Source organism: Melanerpes formicivorus, unplaced genomic scaffold, assembly GCF_026170545.1.
Source record: "Melanerpes formicivorus ecotype bairdi unplaced genomic scaffold, bMelFor1.0.p_v2 SCAF_16, whole genome shotgun sequence".
NCBI lineage: Eukaryota > Metazoa > Chordata > Aves > Piciformes > Picidae > Melanerpes > Melanerpes formicivorus.
In genome coordinates, this window is record NW_027142368.1 from 3,276,237 (window position 1) to 3,302,776 (window position 26,540).

The 26,540-nt window shown below is 42.4% G+C and overlaps 1 protein-coding gene across 2 annotated transcripts in view; it reads left to right on the plus strand.

The window, feature by feature from the left end:
* The window catches only part of GAS2 (growth arrest specific 2), an 88,093-nt gene that overhangs the window by 24,339 nt on the left and 37,214 nt on the right, over nucleotides 1–26,540 (plus strand). For both annotated transcript variants that reach the window (XM_068148582.1, XM_068148583.1), the window contains exons 4-5: nucleotides 17,333–17,474; nucleotides 23,684–23,747. In XM_068148582.1, coding sequence (XP_068004683.1) covers nucleotides 17,333–17,474; nucleotides 23,684–23,747 — 206 coding nt within the window. The remainder of the gene's footprint in view (nucleotides 1–17,332; nucleotides 17,475–23,683; nucleotides 23,748–26,540) is intronic.

A 26,540-nucleotide genomic window follows, 5' to 3' on the forward strand; every position in this document is an offset into this window, starting at 1 on the left:
GGCAGCATATTGAAGAACTTTCTCCTCACCTCGAGCCTAAACTTCCCCTGACACAGCTTGAGACTGTGTCCTCTTGTTCTGGTGCTGGTTGCCTGGGAGAAGAGACCAACCTGCAACTGGCTATAACCTCCTTTCAGGTAGTTGTAGAGAGCAAGAAGGTCTCCCTTGAACCTCCTCTTCTCCAGGCTAAACAATCCCAGCTCCCTCAGCCTCTCTTCACAGGGCTGTGCTACAAACCCCTCCCCAGCTTTGTTGCCCTTCTCTGGACACATTCCAGCAACTCAGCATCTTTCCTAAGATGTTTTGCTGCAGGCTTCAGTTTCTCAAGGTTATCTCTGTCCTGTAGCTGGGGTGAAGTCCCAGAAAATACAGCATTCTGGATGTCTGGGGCCTTGAGCCAGTGTGCCCTCTGTAGAGTCCTCTGCTATAGCAGAGCCATGTTCAGGTGCTCTCCATAATTTATAAGTCTGACTCTCCAGCTGAGAATTGCATGCATGTGGTTAGGCTGTGAACAGATTCTTTGTGGTCTGGGGCAGCAATTTGCTTGTCTGCACACTAGTACTTACTGGAGACTTTTGTTTTGCAGTAAAAGCTTGCAGAGCCAATTTCTAATCATGCACAATACAGATATGGCCCTCAGTTACTTGGGAGGACAAAAAATGTACAGGATTGTCTTTTTTTGTGTGTATTAATCTTTATAGTGGCAGACATCTGAATATGAGAGGAAAAGAATAATCTTACAAAATGACTCACAAGTGCTAATCCATCTGGAAGGAATCATTTCCATAAGACTGTAAAGCTGTTTGTTAGAGAATTCCTTGCACCATTCTCAGACATGTCAATAGCTTGCTGAGCTCATGCTCAACTGGAGTGCTACCAGGAGTCTTGCAGATTTTCCTGCAACAGGCCATGTGGATAAACTCTATATGCCTAGCAAATAACTTACAGCTAAAGCTTTTCTGCTTCCATGGAAGGATGGAGTTCTGTTTCCCATCAGACCTTAAAAGGAGATTTCTAAACAAATTTAGGAAATTTGGTGGCTGTCTGTTTGGCATCTTCCAGGTGAATACATTGAAAAACTCCTTACAAGCTTTTAGGCATAAAGCCATACACTGTGGTGAGGGCAGAGCTACACCGTTCTGGAAGAAGCACCTGAGATATGTCTCTCCAGGTTATTCTTCCCACTGATACTTCTTATCCTGGGGGAAAGCATGGTTTATTCCTTGTGCTGGAGCACAGTTAATCTCTGTGTGAATTGGCCTTGCTCTGGTCAATAAAGCCAAGATAGGGATGCTCCTGCATACCCCCTCCATCCGCTTTTATCTGACATTGAATCATAGAATGGCTTAGGTTGGAAGGAACCTTAAAGATCTTCTGCTCCAACTCCCCTGCTGTGGGCAGGAATCCCCTCAACTAGACTTGGCTGCTCAAGGCCTTACCCAGTCTGGCCTTGAACACCACCTGGGAGGAGGCATCCACAACCTCCCTGGGCAATCTATTCCAGAGCCTCACCACCCTCATACTGAAGAACTTCTTCCTAATGTCAAGTCTAAACCTACTCTCCCTCAGCTTAAAACAATCAGAATTTGCATCTCAGGATAACTGCCCTGGCAAAAGCAGTGCAGATTTAATTAGTTAACTGCCTGTTAGCTCCTGCTTTGGAAAAATACTGTAAAGATTCAGACTGAAATCAGGTCTACAGGAGAACCAACCTTTGATTTTTGAATAGTGCAATTTAACTAGAAGGTATCTCAAGCTTTTTCCCAGAGATATTTAATTAACATTTTAATGGAATACTAATTCTTAGACCCTTTACAAAACTTGTGTAAAAACTGGAAGTTTTTGTGACCTTTTTTTACTACTGCTTCAGACCAGGTCACTCAAGGCCACGTCCAACGTGGCCTTGAAAACCTCCAGGGCGAGGGCATTCGCCACCTTTCTGAGATACAAATTTCAAAATAGCCATTTTTAGATTTGCTGGATTCTGCCTCTCATGTGAAATGATTTGTAACCTGTCTTTTTAAGTCTTTAAAGAGAATTATGAAAATCTTTCTGCTAGATCTTTCTGTGGGGCTTTTTGTTGAGGCTACTAGGAATAGTCTGGAACAGAAGTGTGAGATTGGAGACTAGAGTGGAAATTAGCATCTATTTTTGAAAGCTTGAGCAAATATAATTTAGAGCAACCATCTTCAGCTTCATTGTGCAACTCTTAGGCCAAACATAGTGCTAGTAGATTTTAGGGAATACATAATAAGCAAGAGCTACAGAATTTGGTCCAGTTAGAATCCTAGAATCAATAAGGTTGGAAAAGACCTCAAAGATCATCAGGTCCAACCTGTCACTCAGGACCTCATGCCTACTAGACCATGGCACCAAGTGCCATGTCCAGTCTGCTCTTGAACACCTTCAGGGATGGTGACTCCACCACCTCCCTGGGCAGCACATTCCAATGGCTAACAACTCTCTCTGTGAAGAACTTTCTCCTCACCTCCATCCTAAACCTCCCCTGGTGCAGTTTGAGACTGTGTCCTCTTGTTGTGGTGCTGGTTGCCTGCGAGAAGAGACCAACCCTCTCCTGTCTACAGCCACCCTTCAGGTAGTTGTAGACAGCAATAAGGCCTCTCCCAAGCTTCGTTGCCCTTCTCTGGACATGTTCGAGTCTCAATGTCCTTCGTAAGCTGGGGGGCCCAGAACTGGACACAGGACTCAAGGTGTGGCCTAACCAGTGCTGAGTACAAGGCAGAATGACCTCCCTGCTCCTGCTGGCCACACTGTTCCTGATGTAGGCCTTCTTGGCTGCCTAGGCACACTGCTGGCTCATGTTCAGCCAGCTGTCACGCAGTACCCCCAGGTCCCTTTCTGCCTGGCTGCTCTCCAGCCACTCTAACCCCAGCCTGTAGCACTGCATGGGGTTGTTGCAGCCAAAGTGCAGCACCTGGCACTTGGACTTGTTGAATGTCATCCTGTTAGAGTCTGTCCAGCCTGTCAAGATCCCTCTACAGAGCCCTTCTAGCCTCTAACAGATCAACATCTGCTCCCAACTTGGTGTCATCTACAAATTTACTGATGACTGACTCAATCCCCTCATCCAGATCATCAATGAAGATATTAAACAGAATGGGGCCCAGCACTGATCCCTGGGGGATACCACTGCTGCCTGGCCTCCAGCTGAATGTGGCACCATTCACCACCACTCTCTGGGCTCAGCCTCCAGCCAGTTCCTAACCCAGCTCAGAGTGCTGCTGTCCAAGCCAGGGGCTGCCAGCTTGGCCAGGAGTTTGCTGTGGGGAACGGTGTCAAAGGCCTTGCTGAAGTCCAGGCAGACTACATCCACAGCGTGCCCCACATCCACCAGGCAGTCACTTGATCATAGAAGTAATGATCACCTGATCATTTACCAGAAGTGAACTTAAAATAATGACCCAAAATTTCTGAAATAGTGAGCATGGTGAGTATACAGCCAGAAGTGATGTCTGCCATGTAGAAAGAGAAAACAGAAGTCAGTTGGAGGCACAGACACCAATTTATAGATCTTTTAGTTATGTCTAATTTGTTTGTTTAAATCACTGCGTCTTTCTGTTTGGGCTTGTATCTGTAAATTGACCTCAAATGCTTCAAGTAGACAGTAAAGTTCTGTTCACAACTTGAGAGGCTGATTTGAGGCTGGTTTGGAAATTTGGCTGTATAGATTAACATTCCAACATGTTTTTTGAATCATGGACATTTTTTAAGCCTACGCCAGCCCAGAATTCCCAGGGCTCCAGCAGCTTCCTCGTGGTTTCTAATTGGAAAACTCACAGAAAATCAGATTCTTTATCAGAAAGGCAAAGATGCAGTTTTTCATTAGAAAAAATAAATGGACACAGAGGTTTGGAGAGTCAGACTTACCTGGGGTGAGCTACACGTGAAATTCTTTCTCAGTGTTTTCAGCATCTGCCTAAAAATTGTTCTTGTTAAACATCTGGAAAGCCTAAAAGTGAACAGATAAAGCATCTGAAAAAATGATCTCTTCCTTTAGACCTCGTAGATCTTTATCACAGTCTTCACTGAGACTTGGCTCATGTAAGGTAAAGCACCATTTGGAACTAATCTTACAGGAAGGGCTGGGAACCCCACACCCTGCCTTGCCCTTTGAAGGCACGCGAAGTGTGAAACTGGTCCTTGAGGGAAAACCAGGGGGAAAAGGCAGAAAAGGCATGACTGCATTATAGCAGTATACCCATGTTACAGTGACATGGAGGGATTTGAGTGGCTTCTGACATTTGTTACTCAAACTGCCAGTGGAAAGTTATCCATGATCACTCTATAGAGTCATAGATCCATGGAATGGTTTAGGTTGGAATGGACCTTAAAGATCATCTAATTCCAACCCACCTGCTATGGAAAGGGACACCTTCCATTACACCAGGATGCTCAAGGCCTCTTCCAACTTGGCCTTGAACACCTCCAGGGAGGGGGTGTTCATGACCTCCCCGGGCAACCTGTTCCAGTGCCTCACCACCCTCACTGAAAAGAATTTCTTCCTAATATCCAGTCTAAACCTCTGCTCCTCAAGCTCAAAGCTGTTTCATCTTGTCCTGTCTAAGCCCTTCTAAGAAGTCCCTTCCTGGCTTTCTTGTACTTTTTTTAGGTGCTGGAAGGCTGTTATAAAGTTTGTCATCTCCAGACTGAAAGCCCCAACTCTCACAGCTTGTCCCCATAGTGGAAGTGCTCCAGCCCTCTGGTCATCTTCATGGCCATCCTCTGGAAGTGCTCCATCAACTCCATGTCCCTGCTATGCTGGGGACACCAGAACTGGTTGCAGTGCTCTAGGAGGGGTCTCAGCAGAGCAGAGGGGCAGAATCCCTTCCCTGTGCTGCTGCTCTCATTGCTTTGGATGCAGTCCAGCACACAGCTGCCTTCTGGGCTGCAAGCAACTGTTGCTGGCTCATGTTGAGTTTTTCATCAGCTGACACCCCCAAGTCCTTGTCCTCCAGACTGCTCTTGAGCCACTCCTGGCCCAGCCTGTATTTGTGCCTGGGATTGCCCTGACCCAGGTGTAAGAAATATGTTGGTTATTTGAACTGCACTACGGCACACTGTAAGGGAAAGTGTGGAAACCTCTTTCCATATGAAATTTTAGAACCTATAATGTGTTTTGATGGGCTTCAGCAACTCCAACTGAAATGTTCTAAGCATTGTTCTTAAGTTGGGATTTTTCTGGAATGGTTCAGGGGAAAAAGTGATTTTTAAATTTCTGAGACGAAAATGAGTTGTTTTTGCCAAAATTTAATATTTCTCATATTTAGCTTTATTTGGAGAGAACCCTATCCCCTTAAAGAATGTGACGTTTGATAAGGCATGATTGTGGGCTTGTGAGGTGCTTTCCCAAATGTGTCCTGTGAAAACCCACTCAGATGTGACCAGTTTCTATCTCAGGGGAAAATGGCTACGTCTGCATGTAGTTGCTGTGTTCATTCTCATGTGGTGCAGTGTGACAGTGAAATAGAGTCTCAGGATCCTTTTGGTTGGAAGAGACCTTTCAGTTCATCAAGTCCAGCCGTCAACCCAGCACTGCCAAGCGGCCACGAACTTACTCAAATGCAATCCTCCTGTTTTTCTCGTTAAACAACAACATAAATGAGGGAAATTTAGAAAGTAGGATTCTTCAGCTAGCTCTGCATTAATTCAGCTCTGGCTTTTGTAGATGGAATGGGGGGAAGCTCATGGTCACATATCAAACATAAGGTTTCATTTTTCTGTGAAAGAGTAACTGTGAGGACTGTCCCTGTACTCTGCACTGGTTAGGCCACACCTTGAGTACTATGTCCAGTTCTGGGCCCCTCAGTTTAAGAAGGGCATTGAGACACTTAAATGTGTCCAGAGAAGGGCAACAAGGCTGGGGAGGGGCCTTGAGCACAAACCCTATGAGGAGAGGCTGAGGAAGCTGGGATTGTTTAGCCTGGAGAAGAGGAGGCTCAGTGGAGACCTTATTGCTGTCTACAACTACCTGAAGGGTGGTTGTAGCCAGGAAGAGGTTGGTCTCTTCTCCCAGGCAACCACCAACAGAACAAGAGAACACAGTCTCAAGCTGTGCCAGGGGAAGTTTAGGCTTGAGGTGAGGAGAATGCTCTTCACTGAGAGAGTTGTTAGCCATTGGAATGTGCTGCCCAGGGAGGTGGTGGAGTCACCATCCCTGGAGGTGTTACAGAGAGGATTGGATGTGGCACTTGGTGCCATGGTTTAGTCAAGAGGTTTGTGGTGACAGGCTGGACTTGATGATCTTTGAGGTCTCTTCCAACCTTGGTGATTCTGTGATTCTATTCTAAGCAGATGTTACATAAAAAATCTCTTGTGAAATGCTAGCTCTACAAATCCCTATCTACATGTAAAGTTCTGAAAAGAAGAGATCTGAGGGCAAAGTGCAGAGTATTTGCTGAGTGAGAATGAAGTACTGAATCCCAGTCTTTTCCCATGGTGCTTGTTTTTAGGAACACTGCAAGGAACACTTTGTCATGACTTACCTTAGTGTCTGTTAATCATAGAATGGTTTGGGTTGGAAGGGACTTACAAAGGTCATTTAGTAGAACCTCCCTCCAGTGAGCAGGGACATCCTCCACTAGATTAGTTTCTTCACAGCCTTCTCCAGCCTGACCTTGAATATCTCCAGGGATGGGGCCTCAACTACCTCCCTGGGCAACCTCTTCCCACTTTCCAGCACCCTGATGATGCAGAACTTCTTCCTAACATCTAATCTAAATCACCTCTGATTTCAAACCATTACTCCTCGTTGCAGGTCTTTGGAAACATTCCCTCTGCAGCCTTCTTCTAGACTCCCTTCAGGTACTGAAGGCTGTTATTAGGTCTCACCAGAGCAGCCTTTTCTCCAGGCTGAACAGCCCCCGCTCCCTCAAGCTGTCCTTGTAGCAGAGGTGTTAATGGACTTGTTAATCAACTTTTGATTGCAATCTCTTTCTGGAATAATGTTTTGTAGTAATCACTCTGTTCAATGCTATTGTAACATTAGGAAAAAAAAACACCACAACAATTTTTTGGTGTGTGTGTTAGGCCTGCTAGCATTTTCAGATTGTAGATAAATAGAAGTAATGGCTTTTAATTTGTGGAGCTGGAGTTTCTAAATTGCTGCTGCAAGATCTTTGAAATACTATTAATAGAATTTGCAGTGTTAGATGTTGGACTAGACAGGGCTTGGAATATATAGAATAGAATAAACCAGGTTGGAAGAGACCTTTGAGATTGTCATGTCCAACCCAATCATCCAACACCATCTAAGCAACTAAACCATGGCACCAAGCACCCCATCAAGTCTCTTCCTAAACATCTCCAGTGATGGTGACTCTACCACCTCCCCAGGCAGCCCATTCCAATGGCAAATCACTTTCCCTATGAAGAATTTCTTCCTAACATCCAGCCTAAACCTCCCCTGGTGCCACTTGAGACTGTGTCCTCTTGTTCTGGTACTGGTTGCCTGGGAGAAGAGACCAGCCCTCACCTGGCTACAACCTCCCTTCAGGTAGTTATAGAGAGCAGGAAGGTCTCCCCTGAGCCTCCTCTTCTCCAGGCTGAGCAACCCCAGCTCCCTCAGCCTCTCCTCATAGGGCTTGTGCTCCAAACCCCTCCCCAGCTTTGTTACCCTTCTCTGGACATGTTCCAGCAAGTCAACATCTTTCCTAAACTGAGTGGCCCAGAACTGGACACAGGACTCAAGGTGTGACCTAATCAGTGCTGTGTACAGGGGCAGAATGACCTCCCTGCTCCTGCTGGCCACACTGTTCCTGATACAGGCCAGGATGCCATTGGCCTTCTTGGCCACCTGGGCACACTGCTGGCTTGTGTTCAGCCTACTGTCAGCAGCACCCCCAGGTCCCTTTTTGCCTGGCTGCTCTCCAGCCACTCTGACCCCAGCCTGTAGCACTGCATGGGGTTGTTGTGGCCAATGTGTAGAACCTGGAACTTACATTTGTTACATCTCATATGGCCTCAAGAGGTCCTTTCCAACCCAGTGCATTCTATGATTTGATGATTGTATGTTGTGAAAGTCAGTTTATAGACTTCCCCAAGACTTTGGACTATAGTGACTTAGTCCTGCCCGTTACGCGAACTGAGTTGGCAGAAACAGGCTCTGACATCTGTTTAAGTGGGTTCTTTGTTGTCAGCTTCCATTAGTTGAGCCTCACCTGATTTCCAATGGAAGGTTCTTGGTTGTTGGTCTCTGTGTATTATCCAACTGCCCAGCAGCCAATGTCTCATAGGTGGCCTTCTGATTCTGGCAGATGTTGTGATATTGCCTCCATATGCTGAAATAGGCATGTGACTTGACTGCATTTAAATCAGTCACTAATCAAATAATCAGATGTGCAGAAGCTGGTGAATGAGGCTTCTTCCTTGCCAATTTTTGACATTTTTTACTTCTGAGTATCCCAGTTGTCTGGTGCTTTGTATGTGAATTGAATCATCTCTTGTATTCCTTGGCTTTCTAACACATTGCTCGGCGTGGGAGTTGCAGTGTTTCTGCTTAATTAGCTTTTCATAACTACTTGTTAATGCCACCCCCCCTTTTTTTTTTTGGATAACCACCAGGGTTTTCATCTTTTGCTGGGTGACCAGTGAGTTGTGTCATGGACAGAGCACTTAGAACAACAGAGGCATGAACACAATTTAAACTTTTCAAACCGACATTGCTCTTATTTAAGCTTATTCTCCATCTGCGCTTACTCTTAAGAAGTTAAAACTAACGCTGTGTGGAAGAAGTGGGAGAATGTACTCCACTTTGGCATTAATAGCATGACTAAACCATTCACTTTGTTCTGTATTTATTTTAACATGGTATTCAGTGTGTTGATATAAAGCCCTGATGATGTTAATTATTTTCATTGGCATATCAGAAATTCCAAAGCGATCACAAATGCTTGCCTCGAATCTAGCAAGTTGATAATGAGTGATTTTTGGCTTTGGAGATCTCTTCAGTGATTCTGTAGGGTACAAATCTGGCCAACACATGATCTTTAAACTTGAAATCCAACCTGCTATTCCACTAAAATGACATCTCTCTGCAGTCCTTATGTGACAGTGCAGATGTATTTCACTGCAGGACGATGTTTTGCCGGTTTTGATGGGTTATAGAATCATAGAATCAATAAGGTTGGAAAAGACCTCAGAGATCATCAAGTCCAACCTGTCACCCAACACCTCCTGACTAACTAAACCATGGCTTCAAGTACCACATCCAATCCCCTCTTGAACACCTCCAGGGATGGTGTCCCAGCAGCAACATTCCCTAAGTATCTGTTTCTTACTGTCCACTATATGAAACTTGAGGGCTTTGGAAGAAGCAAGCAAAGCAAAGCATCCACCACAGCAAACAACATGGGTGGAGATCTCTTACAGCCATCAGCATCCTCCTAAGATGTGGAGAGCAGCTTCTCCAGTTCTTGGCTTTTGCATCTCACTGCTGATGTGGCAGTGGCTCACATGAGCTCCCACACAGCCATCAGGACAGTGCTGAGCAAGCAGATCCTGATGCTGCGCCCCCCCCCCCCATTTATCACACTACCAGTGCAAATTAGGCCAGCCTGCAGCCCCTGAGGACTCACATAGGTGTTGAGGACTCACATAGGGGTTGAGGCAGACCCCCCTCCCCAGCATGGGCAGAAATAACAAACAAACGGATTGCAAAAGTGATGGAAAGTTTAAATGGAAAGGTGGTGAGTGTGTACAGAGAGCCAGAAGGACAGTGATGAAAGAAATCCCAGAGCAGACACAGAAACATCCCATCCCCACCTGAGGGTACACCCAAGACCCCCAGGGCTCCTTCTTCCCTCCCTGCCATTGCTAGGCTAGTCTCAGCTGGCCAGATCTGAGACTGCCCATCCCCCCGTGGCCTTGGGCCTAGCCAGGTCCATGGCCGGGAGACATCTCCCCCACTTACCGGGTGACAGAGAGAGAAGAAAGAGGAAGTGCCAGACCCCGTGCTGGATCTTATAGTGGTGCAGAGAATTATGGTAGGAAATACCTAGTTTCCTGTGTCTGCCCACTGGGCTGGACCTCTGGACACAGGAAGCACTCCATGTAGCAGAGGGCACCCAGCCCAAACTGCTACAGAGGTGGACTGCTTAGGGATGCTTTCTTTGTTGTAAGTGCAATGTCATTTTTCATGTATCTGGAAACTGTTCCTGCTTCCATGCCTCTGGAAAAGTTTGGCAGTTTTTATTGATATCTCCTAAGCCTTCAAAATTTCCATCTTGGGGTGTTTTGGGAGGGCTGAGGGAGGATTATAGGTCTATATTTAATTAAATTTTATTATTCTATTTATTTATTTTTAGTGGGAAATGCTTAATTTGAAATTCTGTGTATGTATTTCCATATTCAGAGATCCTTCTGTGCATTTTTGCCTATGCATTTAGCACATTCTATTGCTTGTTGGTCCACTTACTCTATTTGGAAAGCGTTCTCCTCCATAATAAATGAGGTAGGGGGAAAGCAAAAAAGCAGGCCCACCTTGCCAAGGAGTCATTATTTCACCTTGTAGGTATTACAGCTTCATTTATTTAATGGCTACTTCATGCTTGTCCATGCTTTATGGCCATTTGTTAAGCCTGAATTTTGGCACTGCAAAGCTAAACTTAATTTGCCTTTGCTGAAATGAGTGTCTGGGACACCACCTCTGTGCTTTATAAATGAGAGCTGAAACATTTTAGGTTTGAGTTCCTGAAGCATTAAGAGCAACTGAATAAATGATGATTGGCTAGGGGTATTGTCACTCTGTGCTGAGGGGAATTGTAACAGTCAGTAGGAGCAAGTTCTTGTAGCAGTGAACTTCAGCTTGCTTAGGTTTAACAAATTAAGAAAAGATAAGGAGCCAAATGATGTTCCCTCAGAAGATTGTGGCAGAAATTCTTTTACAGTCTCTATCCTAATAATTCTAACAATATGATATAATATAATATGTTCTAATATGATATCATAGTATCATAGTATCATTGTATCAGTCAGGGTTGGAAGGGACCACAAGGATCATCCAGTTCCAACCCCCCTGCCATGGGCAGGGACACCCCACACTAGATCAGGCTGGCCAGAGCCTCAGCCAGCCTGGTCTTAAACACCTCCAGGGATGGGGCCTCGACCACCTCCCTGGACAACTCATTCCAGGGTTTCACCACTCTCATGGTGAAGAACCTCCTCCTCACATCTAGCCTGAATCTCCCCACCTCCAGGTTCATTCCATTCCCCCTAGTCCTATCACTCCCTGATATCCTGAGCAGTCCCTCCCCAGCCTTCTTGTAGCCCCCTTCAGATACTAGAAGGTCACAATGAGGTCACCTTGGAGCCTTCTCTTCTGCAGACTGAACAGCCCCAACTCCTTCAGTCTGTCCTCATGGGAGAGATGCTCCAGCCCTCTGACCATCCCTGTGGCCCTTCTCTGGACACGTTCCAGCACCTCCACATCCCTCTTGTAATAGGGGCTCCAGAACTGGACACAGTACTCCAGGTGGGGTCTCACCAGGGCTGAGTAGAGGGGGAGGATCACCTCCCTCGACCTGCTGGCCACACTTCTCCTGATGCAGCCCAGGATCTGATTGGCTTTGCGGGCTGCAAGTGCACACTGAGAGCTCGTGTTGAGCTTTTTGTCCACCAGCACCCCCAAGTCTCTCTCCTCAGGGCTGCTTTCCAGCCAGTCACTGCCCAGCCTGTATTTGTGCCTGGGATTGCCTCGACCCAGATGCAGGACCCTGCACTTGCTCTTATTGAACTTCATGAGGTTGGCTTGTGCCCACCTCTCCAGCCTGTCAAGGTCCCTCTGGATATGATATAATATAATATGTTCTGGATATGATATAATATAATATAAATATACACAATATAACACATATAATTATATTTAATATTAATATATACATTTTATATACATTATACATATATTCATATTTATATAATATGTAAATATATTTAAAATTAAATAGATATTAAACACATATTAAATATATGAAATATAATAGTGGTAATTAGCTATTATACAACATGTGTTGTTTATATTAGATATTATAATGACTAATAATAATATATGAGATAATAATTTCTTTGTAAGGGTTAGGAAGGCATTTTTAAGAGTCCCTGAGCAAAATGAGGGTAGAACTTAGGAAGAAACAGAATAACTCTGTGGTCAGTAACAAGGTGAAAGACAAAATTGTGAGATGGATGCAGGTTCTGTTTGGCTGATATATTATATATATGAATGTATAGCCAGTAGACCCCACTGCAGGCAGATACTGAGGTCTGCATAGTGTAATTTCCACTGCTATTTTGATGCAGGTCATCAAGTGCCTACCTAACTGTAACCCTCTTCCATAACAATATGGCAAATCTTTATTCCTTTCATTCTGTTGCAAGTGACAATCATCAATTCAAAGAGGGAAGTATGATTGGGAATCTGGAAACTATGTCTCAAGACTGCTAGCCAAAGGTGGGACTTCTAACATGTATTGGTGGACCCTCATTTTTTGGAGAACAAAAAGTACATTTTTCCATGTGATTTCAGAGCATTGGTGACTGAGAGGCTCTTTTGGGTTTCCAAGTGAACCTGACAGCATTTTTCCAGGGTTGCATCATATGTTTCACTCACACTTTCACATCCTGCATTAAACCACATGCATGCACATCAACAAGACAAGACTGTAAAAGGAGTGTGACTGGGGAATTGTTTTCGTGATATTTGATAGGAGTAATTGCAGCCACTGCTGTTTCAAAGCAACTGTGGTTATACTACACTATGTCAACAAAAGTCACTTTTGCCATATGGAAACCTAATTACTTCAGAACGATCTGCTAGAAAGCACTTTTGAGATAGTCAGGCCATTTATACAAATCAGTAAAAATTGTTTGTGCATTAAACCCTTTCCTAAATAAGAGCTTTCATGTGTTACAGGTTGAACATTACAGTGCCGGCTTTGGAAGCATGCAAAAAGTGGCCTTTATTTAAAAGGTGATAGAGAAATTTATTAGGTGATTAAAAACAAGAAAAAAATAGAAGCATTTCTCTATGATTTCTGTGATAAACCTGTTGGTGCTGTCCTTGAATGGTGATGAGGTATTTTGCTGTGCAGCAAGACCCTAATATTGGAGGAAATGGGCTGAAATATGACATGCTACGTTTTAGTGAGATCATTTGAAGCCAAGGATATTTATTTCTGTCGGACTTGTTCCATAAAATGACTCAAAGGTTTGTGGGGTTTGTGTTTTTTTTCCCTTCTATAGCCCAGGGTATGCCTTGTTCTTACATTTGGGTGTTTGGGCTGCCCAGGGAGGTGGTGGAGTCACCATCACTGGAGGTGTTTAGGAAGAGACTAGATGGGGCACTTGGTGCCATGGTTTAGTTGATTAGATAGTGTTGGGTGATAGGTTGGACTTAATGTTCTCCAAGGTCTTTTCCAACCTGGTTCATTCCATTCCATTCCATTCCATTCCATTCCATTCCATTCCATTCCATTCCATTCCATTCCATTCCATTCCATTCCATTCCATTCCATTCCATTCCATTCCATTCCATTCCATTCCATATTGTTTAGGCCACCTGTTTAATCGAGCATTTTTAATTCCACTCTCTTAGATACTAGAGAATATACCAAGTTTTGACTAATTAAGTGTAATAGTTCTGTACTCTTACTGATTGCTGTCAGTAACTGCTGCTACCAAAGTGTCCTTTTAAAAGACATTGATCTTTATAATTGTAAAAGAAATGTTGCAAGCTCTGTGAATGTCTAAGCCTCACAGTGAGGCTAGTTTGATATGTTTAAAGTCTGTTTTAGTTGTCCAGGTGTAGCAACATAACTTATGCATAGTCCATTACATACATGAATTTTTAGATGGTTAATTTGCTGACTCTGTTGCATAAATTTCTGACACCTAAAGCATCTATACTGAATGGCTTTTATTGAAATAATGTCTATATTCAGTCCTTATAATCCCCTAAATCAGAAGACATAACATATTTAGAACCAGATTTATCTGTATGTTGTTTGTACTGGGGAGCAGGAGTGACCCAGTGGAAGACTGGAATTTTCTGTGTTCCTGCCAGGCATTGCAATGCCTTCCTAGTATCCCCTTTAGAAGAAAGGTGGTGCAGGTTCTCCTGGCTACCTCCTTGCTTCTAGCTGCTTTTGTACTGCCAAGTGCATCTGTGACAAGGAGTGGCTCCTGTTCTTCAGGGCCAGTGCTGCAGCATTGCTCATGCCCTGTGGGCTCAGGGCCGAGTATAGCAGATTGGTTGTGCCTGCACTGAGCCCAGATCTCCTCTGAGTGCCAGATGGCAGCCACCAGCCATATAGCACAATGTCTCTTTATTATTTTGGCTGGGGTTGTTTCCGGGATTATAAATAGTTTTCTTCTTGGAGAAGCCTTGCTAGTTTTCAGCAGAGGAGAACTTGAGAGCAGAGTGACATATAGGCACTGTGGAAAATTCAGAGAGGAGAACTGAGGAGTAAAACTGGGAGGTGACACAATTTGACACTGCAGGTCTGCTTTCACATAAAAAGTAACTGTAGTTTGTCTCCTTTCCTGAAGACTCTTATGCACCAGCCTGCAAGTGTCAGGAGTACTGGAGCTGGCTTCTTGTCATCTTATTCCTGCCACAGTGCTGCTAATCCATTATAAGGTCATCCAGAATCTGTGCTCTAATTTAGACATAATCATTTTGAAAATTCCAGAGAGTACAGTTCTGTCAGGTGTAATTTGTTTGGCCCCCTTGCACTGACTGGTTCAACATCCATTTATCACTCCAGATGCTCTAGTCCAAGCCGAGGTATTCTGGGCAAAGAATTTCATTCTGGTTTGATTTGAACTGTGTTAAACCAATTTGTAGCTGGTTCTGTGAGAACATGACTAAGTAGCTGCTATGTACAGCTGGTGTTTTGTGCAATTAGATTAAGATACAGTGCAGTGAAATGGAGCCTCTTGAATCTACTCAAAGGCTAGAGTTGTCTATAAACTAGCTATATGATTCTGAAAGGATTAATTGCACTGAGACACTAAAAACCCAGAATAGTTGATATCAGGACCTGAGGGAGCCAAAATACTATAACAGTTGTGACCAGCCCCACCTGGGACCTCAACCTAAGCTCTTTACCTGTAGCCCAGAAGCTCTTTTTGGAAGCACCACTTTTTCTTGAGCTATGCTGTGGATTCATCTTCATCCTTGCCTCTTGCTGGTTGGGCTTTATGGCTGAAGTCTGTGTCCAGAATTTAAGAAGGACATTGACACTCTTGAACGTGTCCAGAGAAGAGCAACGAGGCTGGAGAGAGGCCTCGAGCACAAGCCCTATGAGGAGAGGCTGAGGGAGCTGGGATTGTTTAGCCTGGAGAGGAGGAGGCTCAGGGGAGACCTCATTGCTCTCTACAACTACCTGAAGGGAGGTTGTAGCCAGGTGGGGGTTGGTCTCTTCTCCCAGGCAACCAGTATCAGAACAAGAGGACACAGTCTCAAGCTGTGCCAGGGGAAGTTTAGGCTGGATGTTACGAGAAAGTTCTTCACAGATAGTTAGCTGTTGGAATGGGCTGCCCAGGGAGGTGGTGGAGTCACTGTCCCTGGAGGTGTTCAAGAGGGGATTAGACGTGGCACTTGGTGCTATGGTTTAGTAGTCATGAGGTGTTAGGTGACAGGTTGGACTTGATGATCTTTGAGGTCTTTTCTAAGCTTATTGGTTCATGATTCTAAGTCCAGCTTCTGCTGTAGCACTGCATTTAGCCTTGTCTTCTGCTGTTTCTGACTTGTCCTCCTGGACAGACACTAGACCTGATTTGTTGCCTAATTTTGTCACAGGAGAGTTGGCCAAACCTGGTATGTCTCCAGCATTGCCCTGCTCAGGTGCTGTGGGAGTGCACTGCTGCCCATGAGGGCTACCACGGCCTCTGCTGGAGTCACCCTTGGCTCCTGGCTTATCTTCCCTCATGGAGCAGCCCAATGCTGGCTGCTCCTTGGCTTTTTCCCATCTCACTTCATGCTGCTGTCAGGCAGTCAAGCATCCCTGCCCACACTGCTTGTTCCTCATGTGCCCTGGAGGAAGTAAGGTCAGGTTAGACTTCTGCTGTGGAAATTATTTTGAGGAAGGAACTTCTCAGAGTTTTTTTGCAATGTTTTGTGTAAGGTTGCAGTAGACAATGATGAAACAAAAGGCTTGTTTTTACAGCTTTTCTCCACTTGCAGACTGGACTGGCTGACCTTCCTCCAGCTGGCTGCCAGAGAATTTTTTGTGACTCCTTTTTTTTTTAACAGAAGCCAGTGCTCTTTTAAGACTATTAGACTTGTCCAATTAAAATCTCCAGAAAAAGAATGTAGGAAAGGGGGGAGAGGTGGGGGTAGAGGTGGCCTAATGCTATGTTATTTCTTCCTGAAGGCTGTAAGCCACAGGGGAAAGCAGTCTGTAGAGGATAATGAGAATTTGCCTCAGGTTCAGACAGTCATTCTTTCTTTGAAAAAGTTAGTGTGATGTGGGAATTGTGCTCATCTAGAAATCTGCCTAGTGCTAATAGCATTCTTGGTTGGTTGCTTGCTTTGCTTGATTTCGGTTGGTCTGTGAGGAAGATAGCTTTGCTCCTTCACAGAATACATTGGGTTGGAAGGCACCCTCAAAAATCATCTTGTCCAACTGCCCTGCAATGAGCAGGGACACCTCCAACTGGATCAGGCTGCCCAGTGCCACATCAAGTGTGGTCTTTAATATCTCCACCCACATCTCTGAGCAACCTGCTCCAGTATTTTACCACTCTAACTGTGAAGAACTTTTTCCTAATGTCCAACATAATGTACCCTGCTCCAGTTTAAAACTATTGCTTCATGTCCTATCACTACAAGCCCTCCTAAACACTCCTAGCCTTCCTGCAGGTCCCCTCCTCCCTCTTTCCCCAGGTTCAGATATTGATATAATTTATCAGTAGCATCTCCTTTGACCAAACACTGAGGCTCAAAATTGCAGTGCTAATATTCCTAAGATGATGATAACACTGATTCAGCTGTGTGATCGTCGCATCCTGTAGCCCATCACAATGCTTTTGAAAAGACTTTGTGGTTGACAACTTCATGCTGTTTAGAATAAACTTTATTTAGAATAAACCAAACCAGGTTGGAAGAGACCTTCAAGATCATCGCGTCCAAGCCATCAACCAATCCAACCCACCCAAACAGCTAACCCATGGCACCTGTTGAATTCACTTAATTCTTCTTTGGTTGGAATCCTTGAATGGACAAGGAAATGTGTTGGTGGCAGTTATTTTAATGTCATTAACAGTTCAGCATTATGTTAGCATGTATCCATTATCTAAAGAGAGAACTTCTGTTTTTCAGACCTTACCAGTACGGAAGATTCCATGCAAAGCCAATGCTCCATCAGGGTCTTTTTTCGCACGGGACAACACAGCAAACTTCTTATCCTGGTGCAGAGATGTAGGGGTGGATGATACCTGCCTGTTTGAGTCTGAAGGTTTGGGTATGTACTTGTTTACATAATAGCTGGCAATTTTAATAACTTTGGTGTTTTGCCTTGAAAGACAGAATAGCTCTCTTTAAGAGATCCTGACTCCAAATCTGACCTGTGTCTGATGTGTTAATTCTGTCACTTATCTGAAGCATGAACAAGGACACATCACTTAAAATTCATTTAAGTTGAGTTTGAGAGGAACTTAAATGAGACAAACATCTTGCTGTGATTTCATGCATGCAGAGGATTTTGTGATTGTGGAATGCTGTTCCTTAGTTGGATGTTTAAGAAGGTGCTTTTCTCTTTCAGGAGGGTAGGATACAAGTGCATGCTCAGTTTGGCTGCAGACATTCATCTGCAGTAGCTCTTCATGCAGGCTCAATGGGTGGCTCAGGAGGCAAGAAAATGTGACTTTTTAAGATCTTTTTTTTTCTATCTTATACTGACTTCTTCCCCCCACCCCCAGCTTATTCCTTTGTGCAGCTCTGAACAAAAATTACCAAACACTAGTGCTTCAGGATGTCCTGTCAAAAGATTAAGAAATTATTGTTGTAATGGAACATACTCTTCATTATTTTTACTCTTCTCTCTTCAAAGGAAAACTTTATATATCTTACCTTGAGAGTTTGTTTCAGCCAAACATCATGAAATGAAGAGAATAAATTGTTTGTTTGCTATCTGAATTTCAATAGAAGTGTAAAGCAGTTGTGGTGATTGACAGCTTGGTTTCCATAGAAGACAAGTGAACACACTGTACTGAATCAAGAGGCTTTTTTGTTCTGTTGCTCAAGAGGTCTTGTCTGCATTGCAACTGATTTATTGTTTTATAGCCTTCTTCTTCCAGCACAACTTCCCCCCAGCCCCCTCCCCCCCTTTTTTTTAATTTGCTTGATCTTTTATCCTGTGGAGTCTTTTAAATTGAATTACATTGTTTTAGATCTCCAGAGGAAAATGCTTGGCAGTGAAGAAATTAGTATCACAAAGGTGACATAGTATGGTGGGTATATGTATTGTCTCTGTTATGTTAATTAAATCCTCCAAATGAAACTCTTACTGGACATGGTAATCACATGGGAGATGACCAATAAGATTTGAAGTGAAGAAGTTGGACATTGCCTAGTACAATGAAACTTGCAAACATAAGAAAGAACTGCCCTAGCTCTTTGCATTTTAAGGGATATAATGCTCTCCTATTCCTCTGTTCCCGTGATGCCTTTATTTTGTAAGTTCCCCTTTGTAGGTTTTAGGGCAGCAGATCCACACAGCTGTGGTAATTCAATTTATGGAAGCATTCTAGATGGAGACTTTTATAATTATGGTGCTCAAACATGAATTGTGTAATCCTTGAAGGAAACTCCTCTTGGCCAAACAGTAAGAATGGTAACAGTTTGTATGATTGCTTTAGTTAAGTGAAGTTCTGAACTCTGTCGGTAACGTGGTGTTGTTGGATGATTATAGGATTTGGAACCAGTGAATATTCTGCATCTCTTCTATGATAGAGTCTACTCAGCAAGAAAAGGGTTTGCCACCGAGTGTGCCAGCATGCCAATGTGTGTGTTTGTTTTGGGAGGTGTTGGATGATGTGGTTGTATTTGTGTTTTGTGCTTGTATATTCCATACTCACAAACTGTGACACGGCCTTCTTTTGATGCAACTTATTGATCGAGTTTAGTGGGCAGCTTCCCTAAAGAAAAGCACCCAGTGTTTCAGTGGAAATGATGGTCTTAACCATGAGCACCTCTGACCTCTAGTCTAATATCATTTGGATTAAGATTTTTTTTTAAACACCACCACTTCAGTGTTGATTGCTTAACATTTTTTGTTATGCACACAGGGCCTTTACACTCTGGTTTATCCAGTTTCATTTTATGAAATGGAAGGGCTTTCACCATTCTCTTAGTGACACATTTACAGCTCAGAACAGCACATTAAATTTTTCATGCAGTTGCATCAGAACAAGGCTTTGTCCTGTCTCTCACAACATGTTACTAAACAACTCATAATACTATTGAATACATCTCGGTTTGAGGACTATAGAAGCATTCTGGGCACTGTTATTACTGCCTTTGGATCAGCATCTTAAATTCACAGATTCCAGTAAATTCTTAGTGTTAAGATGATCTCTATATTAATACTAGACTAATTCTTTACTATCCATAGAGCTACTGTGCTCGAAACCTTAATTGTTTTGAGGCTTCTATAAATGATAGTGCTGAATGGGGGATGGGGGATGACAACTCCTTGATTTAAGTATGTGGTCATATAACTCTTTCACTCAGAAGTAAAGATATGTTTGGGACAAGTTAAGAGCAAAAGTTGTCAAAGCAATGGTTAAAAAACCCAACACACCACCAAACAAACCCAAACAACCAACTAAAATGAAAAAACCTACTATAGAATCAGAAGGAAAAGTAGGAGTAGGTGAAAGATGACAGGAAGAAGGCTCAAAGGACCAATCTTTTGAAGACCTCTCTAATCAAGTATGAAAGTCTGGTGGCAATTGGGATACTATTTTGATGTTGCTACTGAATATTTTTGGAAGAAATGTCTATAGCTCCATCACATAGCTCCCATCAGGAGGATCTGTATCAGACCTTGTAATGGGATCCCTTGTTGTGTTTTGTTTGATTTCATTCATACAAAGGTAGCATTTGGAAACTCAGCAGTACCCTAGAGATCAGACAATAGGTGTTTAAGAATATCACCTAGTTAAGGGTACTTTTGTGTGTCTTATATACACACATGCCTTAATTCCATGTATAAGGTGGGGATAATAATGGACTTACTGCACAGACATGTTAGGGAAAGCTTCAGTTTTACTCATCCTTGGAATTCTTCACATCATATAGTACTCCACTCATGTGGATTGCTAATAGCAGCCTTCAAGAACTTGAAGGGGGCTTACAAGAAGCCTGCAGAGGGACTGTTTGCAATAGCCTGCAGTGATAGGATGAGGGGCAATGGTTTGAAATGAGAGAAGAGGAGATTTAGGTTGGAAGTTAGGAATAAGTTCTGCACCATGGGGGTGGTGGAACACTGGAGCAGGCTGTGCAGGGAGATGGTTGAGGCCCTATCCCTGGAGATACTCAAAGTCAGGCTTGACAAGGCTCTGAGCATCCTGATCTAGTGGAGGACGTCTCTGATCACTGCCAGGAGGTTGTAATAGATAACCTTCGATGGTCCCTTCCAACCCAAACCGTTCTATGATTCTGGGTTTAGAAGTGCTTCAGAAATACCAATTAACTGAAGTTCTATGAGTAAAACTAAGAAAGAAAGTGTGTGTAACATTTCTTCTTCTGTTTTTTGGGTGCAAAGAAAGTGTAAAGGTAGATTTATTTATTTTTTTCCAAGAAGATTATTAGGCAGACTTTTGAGAGTTACTAAATACTGAGTTCTTCCACTTATTGTGGAATAGCACCAGACAAAGTATTCAAACTAAGTACTCAGAAATCAGAGCACTTGAAAGTGTTAGTTGTTTGCTCAAGGTTATACTGAATGCTTGGGACCAAGATAGGTGTGGAGATGCAATCTCGTGGCCTTCACTCTATATCCTAACCAGTCTCTTGCTGGGTGATGAAGGCCATAATATGTCTGTATTTGGGGAAAAGAATTGAAAATCCAAATTATTTCCAGTGGGTATTGCAGTGTACAAAAGCACACTTGTTTGTCTCTGAAGTTCCTGAATGCATATGCTGGTATAGTCCTCAGGAATGCTAACATTTTCTTGTTGGAAGTGCTGTGTCACCGTCTCCTTATCAGATGACCAGATGTTTGGTTTTGTGCCTGGTTATTGCCTGCACAGCTCTTCATCTTCTAACAATGATTCCACTGTGTCACGCTGTTCCATGTGAAATGCATGAAATGTGCCTAGATTATGTTGAGTCAGATTTGCTAAGGGACTTTAAACATTGTCAGAAAAATATTTCTCCTTTCTTCATTAAATCCTCTGCCAGTTCTATTTATGGATCTTTTGGGCATAAATAAGTAAAAATTAGTTGAGCTTCTATTTTTCTCCTCCCCTCCAAAGTCATTCAGATGTGAGTGTGTGTGAATTGCAGTTCAGAAATACTGGACTCCCTTTGACTATTCCAAAACTGATTTACTCCATTTAGATTTTGGGGATGCCTTATGTCTTAAAATGAAGTTTTATTTTTGGGCATTAAGACAAAACCAGCAGAATAGAGTTCTAGGCCCATGAGTATAACACTTTTAAAAGACTCTGATTACTAGCAAAGGTAGTTTTAGTAATTCATTTAACTGTTGCCATGGTTTAGTTGATTAGATAGTGTTGGATGATGGGTTGGACTTGATGATCGTAAAGGTCTTTTCCAACCTGGTTAATCCTATCCTATCCTATCCTATCCTATCCTATCCTATCCTATCCTATCCTATCCTATCCTATCCTATCCTATCCTATCCTATCCTATCCTATCCTATCCTATCCTATCCTATCCTATCCTATCCTATCCTATCCTATCCTATCCTATCCTATCCTATCCTATCCTATCCTATCCTATCCTATCCTATCCTATCCTATCCTATCCTATCCTATCCTATCCTATCCTATCCTATCCTATCCTATCCTATCCTATCAGACAGATTGTCAAAGTCTGTATCTTTTATATTCCTAATAAGAGATGGCTGAAGGATAAAAATACTTTTCCTAGTGCAGTGGCATTTAAGTCTTCATGCTCTGCAGTTTAACTTCTGGAAATATATTTGGATGAGCTTAGAGAGGAAGAATGCATACATCTCTAAGTGCTGCATGTACACTAATAAAAGTTATTGAGATGAACTTCCAACTCACACAACTTACTGTGCATTGATTCAAGTCAGAGGAGCTGGAACTTAATGTTGCAGAAGCTGAAGACCTGCTCCAGGGTGTTAGTTATTTAGAGATGTTTAAGTCTGTGGATTCCCTTTCTGTGTCTCATACACACAATGTAGGCCAAAGCAGTGACTTTCAGAGCTTTAACTGGACATTGAAATGTCTTTTTCAGGTATGCTATTTTTTTCCTTCATGCATTTGAGTTAGGTGAGTTTGTAGATAAGCAAATGTTTATACAGTGGATGTCTTGACCTTGTTAAAACCAAATCAATTTTGTTACTGTTTTTTTTTTCCTTTTTATGCCTTGTCTTTTCTTTTCTGATCTGTGCAAATGCTCATGGAATTGTTTTTTGGTGTCGATTCAGTCTGAGCAAATAATATTATTTGTTCAGATTGAATAAGTTGCAAATCTTCTGATTGTTGTGGAAATTTCTAGAGCCTGAACTTTATCCACCACATGAAGGTTTTACTGCAGTAAGAGAACACAACAATGTACTGATAATGAATTTTTTTCTTTACTATCCTATTTTTTTTCTATTTCCTTTCCTCTTTTTGGAGAGTTGCTTATCCAACAGCCCCAGACCTTTCCTTATTTATTGATTTTTGGATTTTGCTTACATATTTTGCTGGACTTCTCCAGACCATTACCTCTCTGAATGGGAGGGGAGAGGGAGGAATTAATTTGGGATTCTTGGCATAATTCTTAATGAGAAATTCATGCTGTGTTACAGCTGTTTCCTAAATCTTAAAACCTATAGGTCTTGTGTGTAATCCAGGCATGGAAGTTTGCACATATGTGTGTGTATATACAGGAAAAAAAGTGTTTTACCTGGATTCTTTTCTATGACAAGCTGTCTTTATGTATTTTAGTTTCATGTTTGCTTTAAGAGTAGATGCATAGCAAATTCAGAACCAAATTTACTAAAGCTCTTTTGTTATTTGTGTAATTTAAATGGGGTGAGAAAAATATTGATCTAGAGAATAGGAGTTCTCATATCTTATAGAGAGAAAAGGATCACTTTGGTGTTCTTTATTTTTGACATTCTACTGCTTTTAGTGTTCTGCAGAGCTTTCAGGTGTTTTCCTAACAGTTGCAAACTGCTTGCAGGTTACCAAATAACCCAGGCAATTTCACAGTGGTGTAGATTTAGAATGGTATTTTCCAAGGAACTAAAGGATTAACTAAATGATAACTTCTTAAATCATCTGCAATGCGAACTGCTCAATCCCATCCTTTTTGTTCCAGTAAAACTCCAATGCAAGCCAAAGAAAACCAAGTCTTATCTGATTCAAGATTAACAGATGTTGATGATTAGGTTCCATTCATCACTAAGATCTTTAAAATACCTTCTATTTATAAATGTCTTCCATCTTGATTTTGCTTTACCAGTTCTGCACAAGCAGCCAAGAGAAGTGTGCCTTTGTTTGCTGGAACTTGGAAGGATTGCAGCAAGGTAGGTGAAAATATTTGAAGAATGAAGGAATATTTACATTCTTGACAAAAGTAGCTATTGGGAGACTTACTAAATCAGCACATCTCAAGCTAACTTTTATACTCATTAAATTGAAGGATAATGCTTATCTTCATGCCAATCAAGATTTTCCTGTGGGTAGTTGTTAATCAATATAATGAAATCTTTGTACCATCACCTCAGTGAAGGTACACACTGGCTATCCCCCTATAAGGAGGGGAAAGGGTTGAGAATTTTGTTCTAAATACAGCTTTGAGCTGCTTCTTCTCCTAACAGTCAGATTTCTCTATAAACAACTTAGTTATTATCAACTTTATTGATAATAACTTGATCCTCCTGTGACCTAAATCTAATCTAAGCAATTTCAATTAAATTCTCTTGGATTTTCACCAACAGAAGCAATAGGAGAATTGAGGTACCCGTCTGTACCAGTCAGATGGTTCTAGCCAGGCTGGGCTTCCAGTACCTTGTAGCATTATCTTGGTTGCCAAGACAACAGTGACTTCTGCTCAACATTCAAAATGACAGCAATGAATGTGATTTTTCTCTTTACACAGATTTAACCAGCATAGCACATAAGATCTGCTACAAAAAAAAAAACAAGGACAGTGGTGCTGCTGCCCAGTTTTGCATATAAAGTGGAGTTGTGTTCATCCATATATAGATCAAATTGGAGTGCCCTGCTATTCTGGGGGTTTCATTAATTTCTGATTTCCAATCATTTCCAATCAGATTTCCAATCATTGTGAAGGAGACCCCTGTTTATTCCTGCTTTGAGAACTAGTGTTTTCATGTTATATTTATGTTACAGATGTTCATGTTTTGTGAGTGTGACAACTAGAAGTTTGTCTCTTGATCATGTTTCAGAAAAGCCCTTGCTGTCACTGGAAGCTTGCATAGGAATAGAGCTGGCCAGAAAGTGTAACTCCCAGAACCCTTAATGAAAATAGCAGTGGGATTGAGGAACAAGGGAGCTAGCATATTCTAGTGGCCTTTTAGCCAAATTAAAGAGAGATGGACTGGATGAATGGACCATAGTGTCAGTGGGAAAGTGATGTGACCACTCAGCTCAAAAAGTAGCAGTTCAAAGCCCAGGTACTGATAAAACTAGCATTGCTTGGGTAAACTATCCTCAATATTAGTGGTTTATGAAGACAACATTCAGAGGTCATCTGCGATGTTTCAATATCTAGAATGGGCAATTGTGTGCGTCAGCAGACATCATGCAGGTAGAATGAGAACATTTATGATAAAGGGAAGTATCCTACAGGATGGAAATGAACATTGGCAGTGCACAGGGCTATTGCAGTGGATTGCACAGGTTCAACATTCTCCCCAGGTATGTTAAAGTGAGAGATTATATAATGGAAAACAGCTGAATTACTGTTGGTTGTTGGTTGTTTTTTTTTTTCCCCTGCAAAAAGAATGAAGTTCTTAGGTAACTATTAAACTCTGTGGGGGTTAAACAACTCCCATAGGTCTTTGGATATTCCTCTTGGGCAATTTCAAGATCTTTTTGCTATTGTAGTCAGTTTTTCCTTGGTAAAAATGGGAAGTGGTGCAAAGTCTATTGGAGATCATGTTACAGTCTGGTGCTACTTCATCTGTAGTTACAAGAAGGCAGGCCAGAAAGGAGCAGGAAAGGAAATTCTCAGCATACCTTCCAGAACAGAATTTGCACCTCTACCCCTCCCAGAAAAGATGTGGCTTGTGCCATTCCAGCTTTCCAGCAACTTTAATTCAGGCTGATATAATATGTGGAAAAAAAACTTGTGTGTGTTTGTTTGTTGGATTTATTTTTCAACTCATCACCAGAGCAATTCAGAATGCTTGGAAGTACAGGGAACTTGAAAAGTCTGTCACAATGACAAAAATTGGAGATTATGAAAATCAGCATAAGCAAAGCAGCAGCACTGCTTAGCGTGGAAGAGTTTTATTTGATGAGTAAGGCTGCGTGCAGGTGTACGCTTAGAGCCCAGTGGGAATGTAGTGATTTACAGCCTGTCGGCATCTGCAGACAGACAGGAAGTAAATGGATTGTATGTAAGTGCTTGCTTCAGTGTTGGCTGACTTTTCATTAGGCAAACTGCACCAGTTAGAAGCCAATACAAGCACAGATTTTGTTCTTGGTTTTCATGATATTAGTTTACTAGGCAGTGGTGTGGCGAAATTAAAAGCTATCAGAAACCCACAAAAGATAGTCTGTATTCGTGCCCTTTCCTGCACCCTTCTAACATTATTATGATATTCAGCTACATTTTTAGACTGTATTTGTTACTGCTCAATATTTTAGTGTCCAGATCTTTACCTAGATAAGTCAGCATAGTTCTGCATCTGGGCTGTGGACTTTTCTACTACAGAAGAAAATATGGTTTCATTTATGCAAGTAGTTTGCTGTAAAGAGCCTACCTGGTCTGATGACTTTTCCAAGCTGAAGTCCTTCTCTGGAAAAGGAAACCTTTCTGTTTTTCTGGATTGTGTTCAGTGTTGGCTAAGAAAAAAACAAAACAGACAAAAAAAGAACAACAAAAACCAGAGGGGAATTACTAATGATTAGGAAAAATAGGATGGGCTTCTAGACTTCTGACATCTGTCCAAGCTCTGCTGCTTGCTGTGAGATTCTGACTTAATCACTTGCCATAAAGCTTTCAAAAGCAGGCATTGTTTTAGCCATGCTCTCCAAGTGCTGTGTTTGAGATGCTTCATGCCAAAGCTGCATGCATTTTGTTTTAGTTGGAGCTACGAGTGTTTTGCCACTGTTAACTGAGATAGGAA